Below are 22,051 nucleotides of genomic sequence, written 5' to 3' on the forward strand. Positions count from 1 at the left end.
GTTTCATGAGCTGTAATCAAACACAACCACACACAAAAAATTAAAAGTAAAAAATTTTATCTAGTCAAGCCATTGTCATTGAACAGGCTATGAAGACTAAATCTTTTAATTTCACGGCCGCAATCCTTAAAAGGTATATATGTCCTGTTTGCCCTGATTAGCAATCAGTGAGTTCCACACAACCTAATCGTCGTTTTCCTTTGAAATTTCCGGACTTTGCTTCTCACTAAAATTTTCAATTTCCTGTATACATTTTTCAATTTTGTTTTTGAACAAGAATTCCCCTTGTATGTTTTTGCAATTCTATAAATTCTTTATATTAGGTAAAAAAATACCACTAAACAGTTTATTGCAATGCCATCTCATTTATGAGTCAGTCCTGTCGACTGCCTTGTGCGTGGCTCTCAGTATAGCATTTTAGACAACCGACCAGTCAGAGTAGTGAAGAACAGCTCGTGCATAATAGAAACAACAAAATGCTGAATGTCAACTTTCCGAGTAGATAAAATCCCCAAAATACAGTCACTCAGAATTGTTCTTCGGCTTGAAAATGATTGCATTCAATTTATGGTGAAAGAAAAGGAAAGAAAATCATTTTTATTTATAAAACAAAGTAAAGTTACACATGTATGTACCTAATTTCTTAGGCTAATTTATTATTCCCACAAACGTTGCTTATATCCATATAAGTCTTGTTTCCCAACAACCAAACCACAACAAAGATCACTAAATATAGCAAGTTACAAAACGATACTGTTTTAGACGACACGTTTTATTTCGACATAACCATTTCCCTTCTCATTCATGGCCTCCACGTTTCTTTGTTTTCTCCCAGCGTTGTAGGAACCTCCACCTCCACCACACGAGTAATAAAAATTATTTCCAGATGCTCCACCAGAATATCCCCCGCCACCTCCTGCGCCTCCTCCGGCTCCATACGCCCCTCCACCTCCTCCAAATCCACCGACAGCAATATTAGTGCGAGCACGTCCTCCTGCTCCCCCCTGAATAAAACCTCTCCCTCCTTCCCCACCGTGACCATAGGAACCGCGAAGCTGAGAACTGCTCCGTCCATTGCTATAGAATCCACCACCACCACCACCTTTAAAAACAAACATTATGTTTTTAAATCTTTCAAGTTACAAAAATCAAGAAATTCCTATGTGGTAGCCATGGGTACAGATGTGCGAAAATTCAATTAAAAAATGAAATTTGCTATTCGAAATTATTCTCGTTTTGTCTAAACCTGCACAAGATGAATCAAAACTCGACAGACGTCTTCTAGTCGAACGCACGCACTCATCGTTAGTGAAAAAATTGGTGTCTGTATAGGAAGTAAACGTAAAAGTATTCAGTCAATCATCATTTGGTCAAATAAGTTATGATGCTGATAGAATATCCGTATCGCGATAGGGCCCTCTCCAAAGAAGCTGTCAGAATCATGAATTAATCATGCCTGCAGAGGGTATGCGTCGTTTTCAACAGCTTGCGCTTAATATACAACTTTTTTTGGTGATCGCGTCAAATACTGTTCTTTCTGCCAATGGTGATAGTAATGATCTGTCACTAGAATTAACCTGCATGGTTAAGCAATTGCGCAAATATCAAAAACTTCTTCGAATTACCTGAGTTACTGCTGTCTGCTTGTGAGGCGCCACTCCCATTCTTCCCCCCAGGCCAAATGGCACACGAGAATTTACATTGATTTCTTCTTCCAGATGTTCTGGTATTTGCATCGCAGTTTGCCAGTCTATTACTCAGCCTTTCAACGCCACCCCCACCCCCAGCAACAATAAGCGGTGTGTTAGACGATGTCGCAACAAATGATCCGCCACCTCCCCCTGACGACTGACTTGCAGAATTTACTGGAGCTGTCTGTCCAACCAATATTTTAATTACATCTCCTTTCTGAAAGGTAAATTCACCCCTCATATAAGCGCCACGACCTCGAGCAGTTGAGCCGTATTTATCATATCCTCCGGCTGCACCAACTGCGGTGATCTCGTATGTTCCAGTGTAGGAAACTGTCCAGAACTGTATCCCATTCTTGAGAGTCACCATGTTGTCATTATCTTTCCCCACATAGTAGGAGCCCAGGGAAGAAGGACCAAGACGACCAGTTGCTCCAAGACTTGTAAAGTTGGCGTGGAACATTTTTATTGCTGGAAATTAATAGATAATTAATGTATATTGATGTACTTTACATTTGCAATCGAACTCGCATAATTCTAACAATGCACATAATGTATAAAATATGCACCATAATTGATGGGGAAAATATATCAATCACAACTTTTGTTTTACAACTGTGTACAAAAAATCCGAAATATCGGTGCTTGTCATTGACCAAAATCTTCAAAAATTCTTGAACCTTTCTGGTATTTTTCGAAGGGTTCTTCCCTTGTTTCTAGCCCTGTTGCTGATTTAACAATCTAGGATTTTTAGAAATCTTTTGATTGCAAAAACGTCTTGTTTTATTCGGTCAGTAGTAGCTCTTGTTGCTTGACTCTTAGTTATTTGAACAAAAATATTACTTTTTTACGTCCATGCACATATCTTTTTTATCCTATTAGCTTGGATCACTTAATATAACCAGAGTGGAATGCGTGTAACCGTTTTTCAAAAAATACACAATATTTGCACAATTTATCAAATTAGATATTGGCGAAAATATTTTACGCGTATTGCTCTTTGACTGTAGGGTAAACGCTCGCAGCTTGTAAGGTAGTAAGTCTTTCTCATGAAAAGGGCGATAATGTTGCCACTTTTCTCACAAATGATGAAACGTCAAAGATCATTCACGTTTAGATGATCAAAAAACTCCGATTTTTTGTATCTCAGTACATTTTCCCGAGTTGACCGTTTTTATACAGATTAACTTCAGACTAAAACACCTAATCAAGAATTCATTCATGATTACTCCGTTTTAATTTTCTACTTTTTAAAATAACTATAACGAAACAATAGTCATTTTTTTTAATTAGTTAGCGGAAGTTTGGAATTCTAAACAAGCTAGACAGAGTTTCTGTAGTTAGGGCGAACTGTTGTTCCATGTTTTTTTTAACTTGTCTATCGCTTAAAACTTCACGCGTAAAATAGTTCGACATTTTAAAAATTCCGCGTGAAACGTCATTGTAAACTTTTCCGCGCGGGATTGTCTCATCCTGCACGCCCACTAACCAATCAAATTGCGTGTTTCATTGCAGTTATATATATATCAAAATTTCACGATATTTAGAGGCGTGATAACATGATGGGTAAGGTCAGAAAAGAAATATGATCAGTGCTTTGGAAGCCTTATTAAGATCTTGTTCTCGTCGGCGTATTTCAAGGCAAATTTTTTTAGGGTGATGTCCAGTGATCATATGAGGTATATTGCATAGAAATACTAAAAGCTGATTAGACGAGTGAAGCTAGGTATCCTCTAAGCCTATTAGTGATGAAGCAAGCGTTGTTGTCGCTTTGAGATTGGTTTCTGTTTTTGCGGTAATTTTAACCATATTGATTGAAATGTTAAGGTCGTAGGATACAGCGTTAAAAATTTGGGAGAGGGGGGGGGGGGTTACGTTATTTTCAGTATCAGGGACTTTATTTACTACAATTGGCAAATCATTTGTAATAAAATTCCTGCAATTCTTACCTTCTGTCACCTAAAGTAAAAGAATAGAGACGTATAAAATTAAAATTGAGGACGGGTTGAAAAAATGGTAAGTTGTAAATTTACGACATTATAATTTATGGCAAAGTAATAACCGAATAATCCGATATTTCTTGGTTAAGACCGAGCAAGCGAGGTTAATAAGAAGTTTATTATATGGCCTAAGGCATGTATTTGCACTTGAAACAAACAAGAAATGCATGAATTCGTATTAATAGCGTGGTACGCATTTGATAAAAACAAAAACAAAATATTGAATCATCTAGTTTACCTAAACTGTCTGGAGACGTCTTATTAATTCAAAATCAATTAAATTTTCCCTTTAGCATTTATTTGTGCCTTTTTCATTCAGAATTTCTCTGTTTTTCATCTCGTAATGGATCGCCGGTAACGTCGGTCCATTACGGGAAAATGCCGGTCCATTACGGGAAAGTAAATATTTGCTCACTAAATATTATTTTTAGTAGCAATATTTAATCGCATAAGACCAAGCAAAATTTTTTGGGCCTTAGCTATGTCGGCTTCAAAGGCATTGGGGGGGGGGGAGATCCGTGAAGAAAAAAATTCTTAAAAGCAAATAGGCATAAAATATCCGAATATGTCCCTGACGAGAAATCGCCTATCAATGCATTCACATTTTATATGAAAACAACGTTTTCGAATATTTACTCGATGTTTTATTTCAATAATTATTGGTTACTTCGCAGTTCGCATACTTCACCTTAACATCCTGTTAGTAAACCCATGGTCCATATTTAGTCGTTGTTTTATTCCACTTCTTAGTGCTTTTGCTAAGTTGACAGTTTACAGAATAAACACTGCTTCGTCTCACTCTGTAGTTGTAACCATAACAATTTTCTTTCGCAATGCACAGTAAATGACACTCTCCCAAGCGGTGGATATTGTGACTTGAAATCAACTCAGATCGACGCAAGGCTTCATTTCCTGCATTGATTTATAATTAACGAGAACTCTAATTGCAACGCTGTAACGGCTAATTTCATCACGTCAAAATTGACTGCATGGGAACTGTGTAGCCTATATGAAATTTCTAAACGTGACCTATTCATTAAGCAATTTAGGCTATTTAGGCAACATCGTTCAAGAATTCATGCATGAAGAACATGTCTTTCGCAGATTAACAACTAAATGCAAAATTAATGAAGTTACAGTTGATTTATGTAACTCTAAGCTATATATATATATACTTGTGTACAAAAAAGGCGAAAATATAATTTAAAATCAAATATGAATTTTTTTAGTCACTATTAATTCCCCAGCTTCCTTACTGAGTAATGATGCATTTTAGCTAAACGTACATTAAATTTTTGATTGCAATAATTTTTACTCCGGCAAAGCATTCTGATATCGGCTGCGTGATAACCCAAATAAAAGTGATTTGAAGGTGGCTCGATACAGTTTTCAAAAATTCCATCGCTCATCATGTTGACACGTTCATCATTTTGACACGTTACTCTAGAGATATTGGGGTTTTTATATATTTAGATGTTTCTACTTTTGAATCGTATTAGTTTTAGTAACAAATCGTACATTGCTATGGCGACATACGTTTACAAAATTCACTTCAAAATGACCAATTGCCTCGAATAGTTGGACAACAAGCACGGTGACCCCAATTTTTTTTCGTACATTATTTTACTTGAAGGAAAAAACTAACAATTAGCAAAATATAAAAAATTCTATAATAACAAAAACAAATTATCGAAAAAAATGTCATTTTTGCAGTTTTCAAAAATGTGGCATTATAGATTTTTTGTATTTCGCTAATTGTTAGTTTTTCTTCCAAGTAAAATACTGCACGAAAAAAAATTGGGGGTCACCGTGCTTTTTTTCCAACTATCCGAGGCAATTGGTCATTTTGGAGTGATATTTTTACACGTATGTCGCCATAGCAACGGACGATCTGTTACTAAAACTAATACGATTCAAAAGTGGAAACATCAAAATATATCAAAAACCCAATATTTCTGGATAAATTATAAAAATGCATTGTTTGAACGTGTCAAACTGATGAACAGTGAAATTTTTGAAAACTGTATCGAGCCACCTTAATCTAACTATCAGTATGGGAAACAATTGAGTTGGGGTTCATTTAATTTTTACAACTATCAGCTCACGAGATTTAGAAGTTGCATGGGGGTTAACTCGATGAAAAAGTTACCATCGATAACAGGGATCCAAACGATCACAAAAGTGTAAAATTACTGACTTACCAACGCTGACGTTTTTGAAATGTCTTAAAGCACAAGGTTGAGCTTTTAGTAATGACAAAGGCATCGATAAAATGGCAACAAAAGTTAGCATTTCGAGGAAGGCTAGATAATATGGATAATCTGCTGCTGTCCCTCCTGCGGCTTTCCACTTCACTGCGCTCTCTGCACGATGCAATGATATAATATATTATACTATTTATATACAACGTGCCCTCTGAAATGTGTGGAGTGAATGACTTGTTTTTTCTGTATCTGTCGTTGATATTCTCTTCATAGTGACAGTTTCTAACAACAAAATTATCATAATTGACTTTTTAGAGACATTTGTAGGCACCAGCCACCTCTGAACTTTCTGTCGTTTTTATTGAACATTTTACTTTATTTACACGGGACACCAGCGCAGCTGTCTGAACAGTATTAAAATAAACAAATATATAAATGTGTATATATATATATATATTTTTTTTTTATAATATATATATATAATATATATATATATATATATATATATATATATATATATTATATATATATATATAATATATATATATATATATATTATATTATAATATACCGGGTGTCCCAGAAAAAAATACTCCGGTTTGATTCATAATAGCTTCTAAACTAGCTAAGTTATCAAACTTAAATAGCTTTCGCTAGATAGAGGGAAGACTAACTTAGATTTTGATTTATTACAGTTGTATTTTACTTACAAATTTACGGAGATATCAATGTTCAAAATTGGTAGCATATTTCTGGATGTATCTAAATTATGCAAAAAACGCCGTATCAAATATTAATCAAGCTTTTCTCAACATGCATGCATGCACAATTAGCAGTAAGTAAACACACCCATACTCTTTGATCTTTACTTAATCTTGGCATATTCAGGATAAACTCAAAATAAAACACATTCAAACCATAATTCCATAAGGCACAACATGCAACTCCCCAGGGACATTTTTCGAACAAAACGTAATGAAAACAATAGCGCTGATACTGTTATATGTGCAATTGCAAAAATGCTGTATTATTTTCCTCATTAAATAATGATACTTCGTTTCATAATAAACAATTTGTCAATTGTCATTTATTTACTGCTAATAGTGCATGTTTCAGTTGAGAAAAGCTTGATTAATAATTGATACGGCGTTTTTTGCATAATTTAGACACATCCAGAAATATGCTACCAATTTTGAACATTGATATCTTCGTAAATTTTTAAGTAAAATACAGCTGTAATATATCAAAATCTAAGTTAGTTTTCCCTCTATCTAGCGAAAGTTATTTCAGTTTAATAGCTTAGCTAGTTTAGAAGCTATTATGAATCAAAGAAGAATTTTTTCGTGTCTATTTGTGCTAGAAATTTCTGTCAACCGGGGCTTAATTGCGTTTAAAAACGCGGACTCTTTTGAAAACTGTCGGATGTCTGTTTAATAATAAGCAAGCCTTTGTTTCGGGTTTCTTACAAGTTCTTCTTAAGAACAAATAATAATGCAGACAGGAAATTATTAGACAACACAGGCATGCAGAAATTTCGGCTAGGCCTTAAAAATTATTGTCATTTTCCACTAAACTTTTTTTTCACATTCTCCATACAGATCAACCGGTATACATGCAGCATTATTATTTTACTACAAATTTGTAACTTGTTCGGCGTTACGTTCAGAATACTTGATATAGTATTCTGTGTTATAATTATCATTCATTTGAATGCACGACTTGCGCTTTAGACTAATTTTTGATTGAAGTGCAGTAACTAGAAGAAATAAATCATCACAGCTACAGAGATCTTATACTTAAATTGGTGTAAATGCAAAGTTTAGCTGCGAAATTTTTCAAAATATGGAAAATAGAGCGATGCGAAGTTGGCAATTTTTGTATACTTTTGTATTACGTGCGGAAATGTTTAACTAAATTAGTTACAAACTTCCGGCCTTAATACAAAAGTATACAAAATTCGTAAACTTCGTATGGCTATGTTTTCCATAATTTACAACAATTAGCTGCCAAACTTGGCAGTTTTACTAATTTTAGTAAGCTCTTTCAGAAAATGTGTTTTTTATCGCCGAGGTGAGAAATTAGTCTAAAGCGCAAGTCATCCATTGATCACACTTGCCACCTGCCGTATATTTGACATTGTATGCTGCTTTCCCCCTTCGCGTATGGTACTAGGCTCTGTTTACCTTTAACACCTACATGAAGTAATTATTATGATACACCAATCTCATTACTTAAATCATCTGAACTATGTATAGTATATAGTTGCCTCCGTGACCGCATAGATTGCGTTTCTGCTAATGTTGGAGTACTGTTCTAGCCGCTACGGCTTCCATCTTTGAAGCTAAATTGAAAGACATCAAGTGTCTTGCTCAGGAAAGTCTGTTACTATAGTCTATAGCCCTGTTTACACTACACTCGATTTATTGGCACGGCACGGCTAAAATGGGTACCCGTGCCCAATTTTAGCCCCGTTTACACTACACTCAGTTTATTGGCACGGCAGGGCTAAAATGAGTACCCGTACCCATTTCATCTGTACTCGGCCTTTGTTTTGGTAGCCTGAACACTGATAAAATTGGGTACGGGTGCCCATATTAGCCGTGCCGTGCTGATAAATTCATTGTAGTGTAAACGGGGCTTTTATTAGTGCTCAGACAAAGGCCGGGCACGGATGAAATGGGCACGGGTACCCATTTTAGCCGTGCCGTGCCAATAAATCGAGTGTAATGTAAACGGGGCTTATGTCATAATGAGCATGTCGTACGTACTAACTTAGCTCCCGACGAATAATGAATAAACGACTCACGCTGGTAGCTAAATAGGACCTCAATCTTCAGAAAAATTAATCTGCCATTTCTTTCGAAAAATATTGTCAGCTAGGACTACAATTTCTGAATATAAATTATAAAAGGAATGTATATGACGCCTCTTAAAACTGTAATACCTGCATGCAGCGGCTAATTTTACAATACCAGTTGCTTTAATTAAAAGATACCTTATTTCCTAATATATAAGACTTTAATGAAACCTGTAAAGGCTTGTTAATTTTGTGGACATGAAAAGTGGCTTGAACATTTGTTGAACAACATTACTAAAAATGGAATAATTCTATTTCCGCCTAATTCTGAAATTATGAAGCTCAAGACACACAACATGATATTAATCTTTCACTGATCTTTCACACATTGCGTTGTCGTCGTACCGATAACCTACCCAGTGTCTTTTGAAAACGAATTATGGTTGATATAGATGGCAAGCTGGAGGCTCTTGGGGCCAGCTTAGTGTCGGATATCCCTCAGGCTGGTTCATTTTTTTCTGCGGTTTATGACTTATTGTGGCCTAAAGATAATGACTACATTGAAACTGTAACGAAAAGGGTTAATCAAGCGATCCAGGAATGCCTTGATCATGAGAAAGTTGTAAAACTAAGATGTTCTCTGGAAGAAGCAAGGGATATTTGTCATGAATACATCAATGTCACGCAGGAGGAAAGTGAGCACAATGAACGTTGTTTATCCCTACATGAAATATTGGAAGCTTTAAAACCAGATTTTATGGATATGTCTTATGAGAGCGTTGTCTATTTCGTCCAATTCGCTGTTCTTCATATTGCAGTAAATGTGGATATTGTGATATTGTTCACATCTGGCTATGTAGCTCTCGATGAAAAACACAAACAAAATTTAAGTTGTCTTATCAACGAATATAGTCTTTATGCCCAAAAGATGTCCATTAAATTGGTGGAGTTTCGTCTAAGTCAAATTGGTACCGTATGCACCTGTTGTTTGGATCCTACAGACCCTCAGGTTGTTAGGGTAAGTACTCGTAGCGGGAATTTTATTTTGTTTTCTGACTGGATCAGGCATTAATTGATGATGTCAGGCGAAGATAGCATGAAAAGTTTGAAATTATTCTGGTAAAATAACTTTTTCAGTGGGGTGGTTATCGATAATAATTATATTGATATAGGTATACCACAGAAGTATAGACAGTGAAACAAAAGCGGACGTGTTGTATTGATTGTATAATATTCAATACAACACGGCCGCGAGTGTTGTAAATAACTTGAAATGTAAACGTGAAATTAATTTGTAATCAGTAGGATTTGAATAGATATGCAAATCAGGTGCAAACACAAGTGGTTGTATTTTCTCGATACAACCATGCACTACAGGGTGTCTCAAAAAAAAGCTCAATTCTATAGATAAGCACCTCTGCCTCTGGGAATTGAAAATGGCTCTTAATCTTTCATTTAAAATGCTAAAAGTCATTTTAGCTGAACTATGGTGTAAACCCGAAAAATATTAATATTCTTGCAGTATTAATATGGCTGCGTTTTTTCCGATACAACCATGCACTAGTGTTTGCAGCTGATTTGCATATTCATCAATCTTATTTGTATGGGGTATGTGACCTAATTTACGAACTTTGTTTGGGTATTAATTATTCATGTTTTCACAATGGTATAAACAAGTCTGGGTCATGGGATTGAGTTCACTCTCGAAGTCGATTTTATTGCGAACAAAAAGAATCAAAATCATTGTAAAAATAAATATGGGTCGTATACACCTATTTGTTAGTCACAGCGGAGGGTCTGAGTAGCAGAGGTTTTTTCCATTACCAGTAATTGGTGCATTCAATTTCATTTAACATAATGATCTCAGAGTTTTGTGAGCTGTAATCAAACACAACTAAACACAAAAAGTGAAAAATTTTATCTAGTCAAGCCATTGCCATTGAACAGGCTATGAAGACGAAAAATTAATAATCTTTTAATTTCCCGGGAACAATCTTTAAAAAGGTATATGTCCTGTTAATTCCACACAACCTTATAGCGGTTTTCTAAATTTCCGGACTATGTTTCTTACTAAAATCTTTAATTTCCTGTATACATTTTTGAATTTTGTTTTTGAACAAGAATTCCCCTCGTATATGTCTTCGCAATTCTATAAATTCTTCACGTTAGGTAAATAATGGTACTACTCAGTTTCATTGCAACGCGATCTGATTTATCAGTCAGTCCTGTGTGGCGTGGCTCTATAGCCCGTATTTTAGACAACCGACCAGTCAGAGTAGTGAGGCAGAATAGAAACAACAAGTCTACTTGCATCTGCTTACGCTATTTATAATAATCTTAGCTGTTAGGCTTTTAAATAAAAAAATAATCAGCAATTTATTGCCAACTACATGAGTAATTGGAGAAACAAAGCAGTTGAATTATAAATGATATGAATCATGAATATGAACATAATAATTAAAAAATAATTTAGTTTTAATTTATAATTTTTTTTATGTAGCATCAAAAAATTGAGCGATATGGGGTAGGCTATGACGTGTCATTTACCACAACATCATACGGTGTTGCTAAAGACTACAAGACCGGTAAGATGTTTCGTTTATATAAGTTTTTAAAGGCGTTTATATGAATATTATAGCTATATAGTCTAGTCTCGGCATTTGCTTAATTGATAGGGGAATATAAAAGCATGTCTCTAAATTTCAAAGCATATTCATAGTAAACGCAAAGTCATCATGATCAATAATTTGTTTTAAATAATTTGGCTTCGGTTTTTCTGTCATAGGTCAAGATCTTGTTTTCTCGGCATTCAGTAAAGGCAAAACACATTCTTATGGCGAGTTGGAGCAGAAGGAGATAAAACACGGAAAGGAGAAATGTCGCCAGGAATTGAGAGAATACAGGGAGAGGATTCAAAGAGAAACAGAAGAATATTGGAAACAAAATATCATTGATCCTATTGATGTCTTGAAAGACGCAAAAGTTTTGGAACCGTTGAATAGCGGAATTCTGACAACACGGCAATTGATGGAAAAATTCAAAACTACATTTGCACGAGTTAAGTACAGTTGTTGATGTAACCTTTAGGAATAATGCATGCAGTGCACATTTTCATGTTATTACAATATAGAGTGTTTGAGACGACCTGGTCTTTCCCGAACGAAGTCAAACTGCCATGGAAACCCATAGATTAATCCAAACTAAAGTTAAGAATTTTATTGCTGCACAAAACACAAGGAATGCATGGTGAGAATTATGTAAATATGACGTTGTTGCAGAAAAGCTCGGCTGCCCTGCATCAGCCTGAGTTCGTGTACTCAGGAAGTTTTAAGTGAATGAAAAAATAAGAAATTTATGCGGCGAATTTACGCAATAAAACACATATAGTACATCGATCCATATGCACGCTCACAATAATTTGCGTATAGTGCATGTGTGAAACAATATATATTTATATATTAGTAATATCGCCTAAATATTGTATTTTAGTACTGCACAAAATCTCTTTATCACTGCATGCACAAATCTTTTTATCAGTGCACAAATCTTTTTTATCCGAGCACAAATTTGTTACGCCCCTTTTGAAATAAACTAATTTAAAACTGTGTTTGTACGTAAGGTGTTTAATTCATTCTGTTCGTATCGATAGGGAGACCACAAACCTCACCACGAAGAAAAAACCCTGGGAACAATGGTCGGAAGAATATTCCATAGCTTAGCCCCACTGTATTTAAATCTCTTTTTAGGATTTCCCCATGTGTGTTGCTGCACACAAATTTCCGTCCAGAAAAATATTTGTCTTAAATTAAGGTCCGTTTACACGATTCAATTTTTGTTGGATCCAATTCACTTCTGACGTATGGAATATAGTCTGTTAATGATAAAGCAGTACTGCAGTGGCTTCAGTGCATTTGTCCCCCATAAACATCATAAGGCAACAGACTATAAAACATCCATCAGAAGTGAATTAGATCCAACAATAAATCGTGTGAACAGACTTTATAAAAATTCAGTACAATGAGTACATCGAACAAATTGGCCGTCATTGGTCAACCACGTTTACAAAATCGAGCGGTAATCAAACAAACTTTTAAAATGCGCAAGCTTCACTCTTCAAATATTATTTGGAACAGTGGAATTCTCCAAGTTCGTTATGGCTTTGTTGATTTTGTTTCTTCCCACTGGCACTGATTTCAATGATTTGATTTTGATAATTTACATCAAAGCGATATGATTCGAACGTTAAGAGGTTAGCAAGTATATGTTCTTAAGGCTTGTGTCTAGACTCTATCGGTGTTTGTTTTAAAAAGTTGGTAATTTTGTTATTAATTTGCGAGCTACCGTTATTGAGTAAAAAATATTGACACTGTACTGGCGCACTGGCAGGTCAGCATTACTAGAGATGCTATCATATTTGCTATGGTAATGTTAACCATTGATTTGGGCCTTTCAGTCAGTGTGGTCAACCTGTTCGACATTCACTACTGACACTGGCTTCAATTAAGGCAATGTCAATAAGCTGTTGCTCAAAAAGTTTTGGTTTAGTATTTCTAAAAAATCTAACCTTATTCACTATGTTGTTTTATAACAATTATTAAACTACCAAACTAGAATATAACTATAGCAAAGCATCACAATATCCACAGTTAAATATTGCAATGCCATAAATAGGTTTATATTTACAGCCACATCTTAGACCACTAGTACAAACTAATTTGCTAGCCTAACCAAAAAAATATTTTCTCAATTAAATGCCATTTCTTATTTAAATATCAAGTATGAGATGTTTATTTCTTTAATAAAACTCAGCTGCAATCACTTCTCTCTCAATTCTTTAACATTTTGTGGTTGCTAGTGCTAAAGTATTTAGTATTTATTTTATTTAATTTATAATTTCAAATTATGTTTGGAATATGGGCTGTCCTAGCAAATTGGTCTAGTTTGCAATGTGTTTGTCACCTTTCAATGATTTGATCTTTAAGTAAATTAGCTTGTATACACCAGGTATTGTTAAGTGTTTAATACTGCAAATTAATCTTTTTGTCTTTTAACCGGGACTTCATTAGTGTAATAAAAAGAAGACCTGAAGTTAATTTGAAGGCCAGGGTTAACAGACCGAAAGCTTTGGAGTATTAATAATATACTTAATTATGTTGTGTACGTACCTACCAGCTAATTTATATCACCATGGAAACTTACAAAAATATTATGATTTGATCTTTGTTGTTATAACAATAATAATTATTGTGATCATAAAAATTATGATTGTTCCATCTTCATATATACAAGATGTGTTTTGTGTACTAATAATAAAAATTGTGATATTTTTGGGGTTGTCGACTACTCAGTGAAATCTATACTGTGTACTTTGACAAAATGAAAACTAAAACTACAGAAAATATGGATATGTTGGACCCATGCAGGGGCGACTAACTAGAGCAATAATTTGGAGGAGGGTTAATATTCATAATCCAGTTCTGCCCGATGGGCTGGCTGTGAGCTGGACATATGAATATTCACCCCCCCCCCTCCAATTAACCTTGTAATTACACCACTGATTGAACCAAGTAAAACCTTAAATTAAGTAATTAAACCTAATAATTCTAATTAGCAAAGCTAAATTATTACCACAGCATATTGTAACCACACATCAAAACATTTATTAATATATTGCAAAACACAGAAAATGTTTTCTATTTAAGAAAATATTTTTCTTTTTTATATAAACACGAGAGTTTGGGAAAACTAGAAATAGTCAGTGGGAAAACGAGCCTGTACGGCGAGTTTTTCCACCTTATTTCGAGTTTTGAATATAATAATTCAATTCTCATTACCGATTACTTCGCTTGTCAAGTTCGGCGGGAAATGTTCCGTTCAGTTATAGAAACATGCTTGTCGCCCATATAATTTTCTATTGTATGGTATGTATTTTTTCATTATCCTTTGTAGCTTATTACAACGAACTAAAACAAAAATTCGCTTCAGGGTCGTTGAATATCGCCATATAGACCAATCAGTAGCGTAGCCAGCCTGTCGATTTGTCCGGCTATGCTAATATTTTAGTTACTGACTGTGAAAACAATAGATTTCTAAAGGCATTGGGAAATATGGAAAAGGTCGACACTGAAACTCGGGTAAAATTTAGTTTTTTTCCAAACTATTTCGTCTCAAGTTTTGAAAATGTATTTCATTTTTCTTCCTCTTATTTGTACAAAATTTGGCAATATATATTTGGTGCAAAATCCCTCTTTTTGTGACAAAAGATTACTGAAAAGTCACGGTCGAACAACCACCATGTTCGCATTTCTCATTTAAAAGTTTTTATACCAATTTTATCGATCGATATTAAGCTGTAATGTTACAGCAATTTTACATATATATATATATATATATATATATATATATATATATATATATATATGTATATATATATATATATATATATATATATATATATATATATATATATATAAGTAACAAATGTCCAAGATCTGCTCAGTAGACGAAACATAGATATATCAAACACAAAGTCTACTACGAATCAAAGTATATTTGAATATAAATAATTATTAAAGCTTATATATTAAATTTTCGATTGTATTCCACAACCTTCATCAGAACTAAGACCTAATACAAAATTCAGCTAACGTTTATATAGTAAAAAACTTGCATAAATAATAAGAAAACCTAAGGCTAAATGCTATTGTTGTACAAAATCGTGGCTACTATTCAAACCTTTCAAGTTGGTAATTAAGGTACCTATCCAAAAATTCTCCCTTTGTCTAACATTCTCATAATGTTGATCTATCAACATAAATTTAAGACTCGAGTGACCTGCCCCATGACAATCAATAAAGTGATTAACTATCCCACACGTTCGTTTCTTATGCTTAATATGTGAGCAAGTTCAATCCTCGAGCACCGGATATTTGCAAAATATTTCGTAGGCATAGAAATATTATTGATAATGATGGGCTGGCTAAACAAATTCTGCCGGAAGGTGCTATTCGTGTTTCATATAAACGGTCTAGCAATTTAAAAGAGTTATTGGCTCCTTCTAATCCATTTAAAACTAAGGAGCTAATGGTTAAGGGTTGCTTTGCATGTGCGGCCAAGAGGTGTGATTGTTGTAAAAACTTCCTAGTCCCCAGTGTGTCCTTTCGTTCTACCATCACGGGTAGGTCGTACAATATTTGTAAGTCGCTTACGTGTACCTCGCAGAATGTTGTTTATCTAGCCCATTGTGTGGCTTGTGATTTGCAGGGAGTTGGATCTACAGCTAATTTTAAATTTAGACTGGCTAATTACAAGTCACATATTAAGCATAAGAAACGAACGTGTGGGATAGTTAATCACTTTATTGATTGTCATGGGGCAGGTCACTCGAGTCTTAAATTTATGTTGATAGATCAATATCATGAGAATGTTAGACAAAGGGAGAATTTTTGGATAGGTACCTTAATTACCAACCTGAAAGGTTTGAATAGTAGCCACGATTTTGTACAACAATAGCATTTAGCCTTAGGTTTTCTTATTATTTATGCAAGTTTTTTACTATATAAACGTTAGCTGAATTTTGTATTAGGTCTTAGTTCTGATGAAGGTTGTGGAATACAATCGAAAATTTAATATATAAGCTTTAATAATTATTTATATTCAAATATACTTTGATTCGTAGTAGACTTTGTGTTTGATATATATATATATATATATATATATATATATATATATATATATATATATATATATATATATATATATATATATATATATATATATATATATATATATATATATTCTATAATACTCGTTTCTGCTGAATGATCGAAGTCGTAAAGTAAAATCCTATATCTTGGTACAATTATAAAGTCGACTCTCGAGCTATCAAATTCGACTATAATCATAATTGTGCTACGAATTGTTTTAAATACTACAATTTTTAGCGAAATTTCAATTACTTTTTAAACGAATTCACCTTTAAAAATAAATACTTTCAAAATCAAAATAATTTCAATGAAATTGACGGATAAATTCAAAGAGGTGTCATACATTAGTTGATAAATCCACATATTACAAAACACAAACTTACATAACACAAACTTACAAAATACTTGTATGCTTTAAAATACAAAATCTACACATTTACCTGCTCAAAAACACTTTAAAAATGCTTAAAAATCGTAGATTTTTTACCATCCATTTGAATAAGAATTTTTCTATCCAAAGGCATCTTTTACATCATATTTTAATCAATTTTACGAGTAAATATTTCGTATATTTTTAAGACCATCCAAATGAAAAATATTATTTAAAAAAGTTTTATAATTCAAAATATCAGTTATGCTGACGTGAACCCAAATTTTAATTTAGCTAATCGCACGTTTGTAAACGTTTGCTAGTTACCACTTTAACTCGTCTTTTACTCACGCATTCCCGGGCGTAATTAAAATCTCCGAGCGGGAATTAGTACCCTCGCCCGGTGCTTCGCACCGGCTCGGGAATAAAATGCTCATAACGAAGACATAATATTATCATTTTTACTCCGCCTGCGTATGCGCAGCGGAGTCTTAAAATGCCATCGTCTTTTTTCCTTTTCGTCGTAGTCGTAGTTTTGGGCGACAGAAGTTGGCATTTCTACAGGTCACCCAAAACATTTTGACCGAGAAGCCCTGGGTTACACGGATGAATTATGTACATCACTTGGCATTTAGGGAGGTTTGGGGGTGATTTTGTGCAATGTTTATTTTTCTTCGTGCCTTGTGCCATTGTGAAAAATATGAATGTCGAATTGAAAGAGCTTTCAGAACCATGTTCAACAACTACAAAGGTAAGTTGTTAAGATTTAGATCGTATTCATATGCTGTGGTGGTAATTGCATATTAGTACACCCAAGATTTTCTGTTTTATAGTTGATTTAGTGATTCACGTTGACGTAGTGTTTTAATACAAACTAGGTATATACAAAGTACTGTTTGCTCTCAGAAATTATACATACTACATGTTTAGCGGCCCTGCATGCTTAAGAATTCGATATTTCTATTTACTAGAGTCTATTAATTTTAAATGTATAAATGATTACAAAGCTTGGTCGAATTGTAATCAGGACCCAACATTTTAGCAATCCAGTCTTTGGCAGGTGACATCATCCCTTGGTTATCTAAGAAGCTTTGATTCCAGCTTTAGATCACCCCTGATGAAGACAGTAGACTGGACTGTCGAAACATTAGGTCCTGATTACAATTTGACCAGGCTTTGTGATCATTTATATAAACCAGAGTAGCGTGCGAAAAGGGTTAAAAGGGGGTATTAAAACTGTTCCTATTACAGGATTGATTTGCCAAACTTTTTTTGTTCTAATTTACAGGTTTTGGTGCTCATTTGCAGGAAGTTGCAAAAAAAATTAATGTCCCTGAGTGTGAATTCCATGAATGCAAATTTGAATACCAAGTCACATTTGAACTGCCAACAATAAAGTTACAATGAATAAAGTTATATTAATTAATGAAGTTACATCAGTAAACAAAGTTAAGCAACTGAATGAAGTTACATCATTAAATAAAGTTACATCAATCAATAAATAAAGATGCATTAATGAATAATTTCATATTAATCAATACAAAATGTATAACAAAAAATCCCAAAAGTATGACAGACAACAGTTTGACAGGCAACAGTACAAAAAGCATCTCATTTTGTGACCTGTAGTGTTTCCTCACCTGCAGGCGGAGTAACGCCTTGAGCAGGCGTCTTGTCTATTTTGAATTTGCATTTATTATTCCTTTTTCCACAATATCATACTATAAAGGTAGCCACAATTCGAGCTGCGGCGTTTTTTAAGATATAACTTTTAATACATGATGGCAAAGCCGAAATATTAAGTAAGAACCCAAATATTAAACCCGAAGGCAAAGTTCGGAAGTGTTTTTTGTTTACGATGGTGAACGGAATCCTTTCCTTTTCAAGTATTCTTGGTTAACCCTTTTTGAACATCTATCGCATGATAGTAGATAAATAATAGTGTTTTGTAGTGACACAAAATATACATTCAGATGCATTCGAATTCGACTTTTAAAAAAATTCGGCCTTCAGGTCAGCATGCAAGCCATGCATCGTCTGTACTTTATTAAAACGAAATAAACAAAAACATTTCAGTCAGTGACTTTTACCATTTTTACAGCCATCACTGTGGTATAAGATAAGAAATACTGTAATATTTGTGAACAAATTTGAATTAATGAAACCGTTTATATAATCTGACTGTCACCTTTGAATAATTTTTGTCACAAAAACATAGATTTTGCACCAAATATATATCGCCAAATTTTGTACAAATAAGAGGAAGAAAAACGAAATACATTTTCGTAACTTTTTCAGTTTGCCCGAGTTTTCGTCTGAACTTTGCCAATTTCTTGATTGTAGAAATTTGCCATTTGCCACCGGATCAGATGGCATCTCAAAGGTTAGCTCATTTTAACTTGCGATTTCTGTGTGAATACTTGACCGATTTTAATAAAAATAGAACCATTTTAAAGAGGAAATTGTTCTCAGTAGATACATGCTTTTTTTTAGATCGATATGTTGCCAATTCGCCATAATATATTCACTTTAAAATGCATGCGATTTATTTATTATTTAATATTACACATCAAAACTAACGGCCTAATCTATAAAATATTGCACAAAACAGAAACTAAAACGGTTACAGTAATTTAGTTCACATTTTCAAGATTATTTTGATATCTTTAGCGTCAAAATTGAGCCTTTAGAAGGTTTTTGATATTTTATATAAATATGCATGATGATATGAATTATCGCATCACCGGCAATACTATTTCACAATAAAAAAAATATCGATTATAAATATAAATTTACCCTAGGGGGACGGCTCATGGAGTTTTGTTACCTTTTCCAACCGCATGACAACATTCCGAGCACGCAGTAAGCACGCGCTTAGCAACAATTTTTGCTTAGAACTTATAGAACGCTATTTCTCCGATTCTTTTGCCCATCCTACCCTAAAAATTGCTCAGAATTATAATAGAATGATCATATGTAAAATTCAGACATTTTTTAAACAACAGAGAACAAAAAAAGCAAGAAAATACTTAATTTCTAAAGTAAATGGTTAATATGGGTGATTAATTTGAGATAACAAAGCAACCTATTATAATTTTGACTCGTGTTTTGACTTATAATACAAATGCAGGTTATCACTATATGCTGATTTGAATATACTATTTCATTATATACTTTTCAAGCTCTATCGTTGCTAATATTCTGGGGGTCTTTAGCCAATATACTTGCGAGATATTTAGTTTTCCTTCTTCTCGACAATATTATCGGGTTTAATTGATGTAAGACAACACTAAAGTCTAAAATCAATGCAATGAACGTATTTGACGCATCTTCTATATTTAGCTTACATGGATTGTTGATATCTTTGCAGCTGCATATTCAGTCATGTGACCACTGAACTATACTTCCGGGAAACGCGATACTTAGGAGAGCGAATATTGACTAACAATTTGTTTTGCTCTTGAGTTATCATTGCAGTAAACGTGCGATAAACTACACTTCATTCGAATCTTATTGTTGATGCGTAAATCCGAACATGGCCGATGCAAATTTAGTTTCAAAAATCGAATCATACAACCTTTTAAAACTGGGAGAGATCATGGAATACATTTTGAGAATATCTACTGAAGGCGTAAACACAATCGATGATGCTCGTGCGAAAGTGTATGAAAAAATTACTGAGTCTCAAAGAATGTCGGGTTGGACACTCGGAGAGGTAATCATAGATACGATTAACCGGAACAACACCGTCTAGTGATCAAAATAATATTTGCACTGAGCGTCTGTTTATTGAATGACGAATCTCGTACTCGTATAGTCATACTCGTTGCTAAAGCTCCCTAACTTTATATAAGTATGAATAAAGAATTATTTATATTTAAAACGTGAAAATATTTTTGATGGATTGATTAATTGAATTTTACTAAACTTGAGAGACTTGCAGCCTCATGCATCTTCATCTAGATTTTGCTCAGTTACATTACAATAGACTATAGTTGATGAATTATTATTTCACTGATGCGACTACTTTATTATTTCTCTCGTCATTCACTATGAGCTAGTAGCTATTATCAGTCGAAGAAAACATATGCCAAGCTCTTAACAATTTAATTTCTTCAATCCGAAAATCTTCTGCTGTTGCTTTGGAAACAAATTCGTAAACATACATAATTAGTTTTGGCGTAAAATAAATATAGATTATACTTTATGTTGTGAAGGATCGGAAAACGAACGCCGGAGTGAGCGAAGCGAACAAGTGAGATCCTTCACAACGAATGCAATCAATGCATAATAAAAATCGTATAAACGAACCAACCATGAAGTAATGTATTTATTAAAACTAGAAATACATGCATGCAGCATCCCCTCAACATTTTAAACGAAGCAAAATATTTCGTGCGCTACCCAGACCTAACTTTCTACGCTAATTTATGAAATAACTCGTGCAAATATTTCGGAAACAAAGACAGTCGTAAAGGTGAACAGAAATCAACTGTTTGCCTGCTGCATTACGTTGCAGTTTAAGTGAGTGTTAAGCTTTTTTATATAGCTAAACCTTCAAAACATCAAAACAGCAGAAATAATTATAATAACCATAAACCATACAAGCACTAAACGTCGAATGTTGTTTTTCGATTATTTATTTTATTCAATGATTTTAGCGACTATATAAGCTGCAAAGTGATATTTGTTTTATGATAACTCTGAAGTACACTTTTGAGAACTCTTTTTAAAGTTTAAGCGATGATGTAAAGCCTTAAACAATCGGTTAGCTCCTTGTAAAACTACATGCATGCAGCAACCCCTCGCCATTTTAAACGAAGCAAAATATTTCGTTTTAAAAAATAGTTTGAAAAATGACGGTTAAAATGCTGACGCTATCATCCATGCTCTCTTTTTGTCTTAGCCAATCAGCAAGTCGTATAGACGACCGTTTTTCTTCGTTCAAATTTAGCGCATGCGCACAACTACCGTGACCATTGAAGGTCCATGACATTTTGGCAACTTTGGATTCCGCTATGTTCTCCCGGGTCCCGGGTGTAATTCCTAATCTCCGGGCAGAATTAGTACCCTCGCACGGCGCTCCGCGCCGACTCGGGGTTAACAATGCATTCTTACAGCAAACACTGAATAAGCAAAATATAGACACCTACCACTTCAAAGATTATAAACTACGAGTCGTTCCTATTTCGCCAACTGTTTCTGTGCTGTGATGATCTTTAATCCTTTTATTATTGTTCTAATATTTGACTCCATGATTTTATTTTATATTTTTAAAAAAGT

The 22,051-nt window shown here is 34.1% G+C and overlaps 1 protein-coding gene across 1 annotated transcript; it reads right to left on the reverse strand.

Moving 5' to 3' along the window:
• Nucleotides 1-758: 758 nt before the first annotated feature.
• On the reverse strand, nt 759-4,962 carry LOC114519702 (loricrin-like). Its single transcript, XM_028539874.1, has 4 exons — nt 4,948-4,962; nt 3,641-3,650; nt 1,626-2,162; nt 759-1,102 (listed from the first exon to the last, which is right to left on the reverse strand). The coding sequence occupies exons 1-4, from the start codon at nt 4,960-4,962 to the stop codon at nt 759-761; spliced, it is 906 nt and encodes a 301-aa protein (XP_028395675.1).
• Between the last annotated feature and the right edge of the window lie 17,089 nt (nt 4,963-22,051).

Source organism: Dendronephthya gigantea, unplaced genomic scaffold, assembly GCF_004324835.1.
Source record: "Dendronephthya gigantea isolate DGI-Jeju-01 unplaced genomic scaffold, DenGig_1.0 000014F, whole genome shotgun sequence".
Taxonomy (NCBI): Eukaryota; Metazoa; Cnidaria; class Anthozoa; order Malacalcyonacea; family Nephtheidae; genus Dendronephthya; species Dendronephthya gigantea.